Genomic DNA, 2,931 nt, shown 5'->3' with positions numbered 1-2,931 from the left:
GCCGCCGCCACCGCAGCCAACGCCGACTCCGCAGGGAATGAATTTGCTACAAACACTCCCGGTTCTTGCCTTGGAGAAAGGTAAAAGTTGCTTCTGCCTCTTTTTGGGGCACTTGAATGTGAGGTGTGGCGGGCAATCAGCGTGGACTGCTGTGGGGAGGGAGCCAGCAGGCACGAGGTCTGGGAAGCAGAGGCCCGCGAATGGACAGCCCGAGGATAGGCGCCGCGGGTGATGCGGCTCTGTGGGTGCCTCAGGCCGAGCACGTTGGCCTCTGTGGGCCCCCTGGCACCTCTCGCTGCCCTCCTACCCCCGGCACCCAGCTATACCTTGCACAATAGCATCTAACCCTTGCCAGCAGTGAGGGACGGATATCAGAGATGACAGTTTTTAATCTGGAAAGAGAGAAAGTAACCAGGGTTTATTTGGGGAGGAAAGGCTTGGTAACATCCTTGGGATGTATTGTTTCAAGGTGTTAAAAAACAAAATTCATCTGAGAAAATATGAAGATCTAATTGGCTTAAATGACTCATGAATCAGGCAGCATTCCTTCTAGCAAATAGATGCAGATGCTCCGAGGAATTGCCCAAAATGGAAGGTTTTATAGACAGGAGGGTGGGGGAAAAGTTATTAGCAAAAGAAAAGAAGGAATTGTTTCAGGCAAGGGCACTTTCTCTTAGGGGGCAGAGGGTCTTATGATGCAGATTACCTTGTCTTCTTACAGGGAACCTGGAGAGGGCTCCTGTGACAGACTTTCTTATCCACGATGCTGACCAGAAAATTCCTGACTGACTACATTTCTGGGGGAGGCTGAAACTGTAATTAAGCTTAGGTATTAAGCCCCACTTTGGTGACTTGGCCTAGCAGAAGGGACACCTTTTGGGGTCTGTGTGCCTCTTTTTAACAAAGGGTTGGCAAGTTGTCCGTTATTGCAGCTTCTCATTCTGTACCTAGAGAGTGGAGTAGTGTGGTGTGGAAGAACGTGGGTATGTAGCCAAGGGAAAAGGGCAAGTAAGGTGCTGAGTGACCCTCCCTCCCACACCGCCTGCGCTGCCTTTCCTGGGTGCCTGTTGGGGACAGTGCGCCTGGCTTTGTCTCAGAGGAGGGTGTGGTGGGGTTAGGGAGTGAGCTGAGACCCACCCCTGTGTCCCCAAGCAGCAGCTGTCTGGGCAGACGCTCTGGGCAACGTTCTAGGTTAGAAACCCATCCCTCCCATTCTCCTCCCTAGGTTTCTCTTACTGCTGGATAAGTACCAGCGTCTCTCTGCCAATTTCTGACAACGGGCAACTCCTGCTTTGGCTTCAAGGAATGGCTGATGCAGCGGCTGCGACCTCTGACCACCCTGTTCATCATCCACGGTTTCGTGCCCTGGCCAAGGAGCAACGATTACAGCGTGGTGGTGGTGCTCGGCCCCGCGGCGGTGGGCAGGCTCGTGCAGAAGTGGGTGTGCGGCAAGCCTGGTGAGGCGTATCTGCTGACTGTGGAAGATGCACCGCCAGGCACTGGGCTGCGACCACTGCGTGGGCGCGTTGTACACCACCACCAGCGGCCCCCGCCGCCCAGGCCTGCAGCACGTCACCTTTGCCAGGGCTTCGCCTTCAGACTGTTCTACTCAGTCTTCAAGAAACAAACCCTGGCGGAGTTGAAGCCCCTCTGTGAACTGATCTGCGACATCATAGGCAACAACCTGCAGAAGTGCCCCATCATGCTGGTGGGTAACAAACGCGGTGAGAGCAGCTGTGAGCTGACCGTGTGGGATGACGCTGCCTCTGACTTGGAGTGGAATTGTGCCAGCGTGGAGACCTCCACCAAGATGAATAACAAGGTGCAGGAGCTGTTTCACATGCTGCTGAACCACGAGAAGCCCGCCACCTGCCTCCAGCCTCCCCAGAAGAAATCTCAGATGCTCAAGACCACTGATCAGCTTCTTGGCATCACGTGAGTCCTGGGCCTTAGGAGCCCAACTTTCTCCTATATTATGCAGAAAACGTGGGCCAGTGCCAGTGTACTGTGTCACCTGTACTGTGAATGGGTTTTGTGCTGTGGTTTGGGTTCTAACAATTAGATGTCAGTAAATGTCCCTTGTAAATTAAGTTTTCTTCTTACTAGGCAAGGGAATTCAAATTGTTAATACATTGATACTGGGGGAGAGGAAAAGAGGAAAGGATGTGTTGAAAGAGTAAGACTTAGACAGACTTCAGAGACTGCTATCTGAAGAAGAGAAATGCCAAAAGGAATGGAAAGATGCCACTGCCTTTCTTGTAACCCTGTTATTGTTATATGTCTAATCACATCTTTCCATTGTGTATTTAATTGTTAGGAAATGTGTTCTTGCAACATAAATGTTGACAGATGACTGTAGGACAGATGTACTAAAAGAGATGAATAAATGAATGTTCTATAGCTGAGCACTGAAGGCAGGAGTAGAGAAATTTGTGAAAGTGGAGCTTGCTTACTAAAGATGTACCAGTTGTTTCCTGAGTCAGTTAAAAATGTTTAGGTATTCCACATAGCAGTCTTAAAAAATGTATTAACAGTCCTGTGACTTAGAAACACTTTTCCTGCATGCAGTCAAGTGTAATAATTATTTTCCCTGGACAACAAAAAAATTACCCATCACATTAAAATTTTAACTTCATCTGGTGAAGGTTTCTAAGAAGGAATGGCTTGCCTTCTTGAAATTAGGTTGGGGAGGGGGGAAGCCAGCATGGCAGAGCTGGTTTGTATCCATGACCTTTCCTGGACTGACATCCAGAGGAACTCCAGGCATCTTTGAGGAGGATGCTCATTCTGCTGCTGTCTTGGAGACAGCTGGTGGAAAGCAAATCCCAGCCTTGGCTGCCTTGAAGGTTTTCCCTCAATAAATATGTATATAGGGCGTGGGGAGGAGGATGAACAGTAAACGAAGAAATGAGCAGGATTTGAAATTTGAGA

The 2,931-nt window shown here is 49.8% G+C and overlaps 1 protein-coding gene across 1 annotated transcript; it reads left to right on the top strand.

Annotated features, from left to right (window-relative positions):
* The first annotated feature begins 200 nt into the window (after window positions 1–200).
* Window positions 201–1,939, top strand: DIRAS3 (DIRAS family GTPase 3). The gene is given in 4 exon segments (XM_036910821.2): window positions 201–273; window positions 1,248–1,485; window positions 1,487–1,581; window positions 1,584–1,939. Coding segments are annotated over 4 exon segments (762 nt in total).
* Window positions 1,940–2,931: the final 992 nt, after the last annotated feature.

Source organism: Manis pentadactyla, chromosome 4 (genome assembly GCF_030020395.1).
Source record: "Manis pentadactyla isolate mManPen7 chromosome 4, mManPen7.hap1, whole genome shotgun sequence".
NCBI classification, from domain to species: domain Eukaryota; kingdom Metazoa; phylum Chordata; class Mammalia; order Pholidota; family Manidae; genus Manis; species Manis pentadactyla.
Note: the sequence above shows the minus strand (reverse complement) of the source record. Positions and strands in the feature narration are given on the sequence as shown.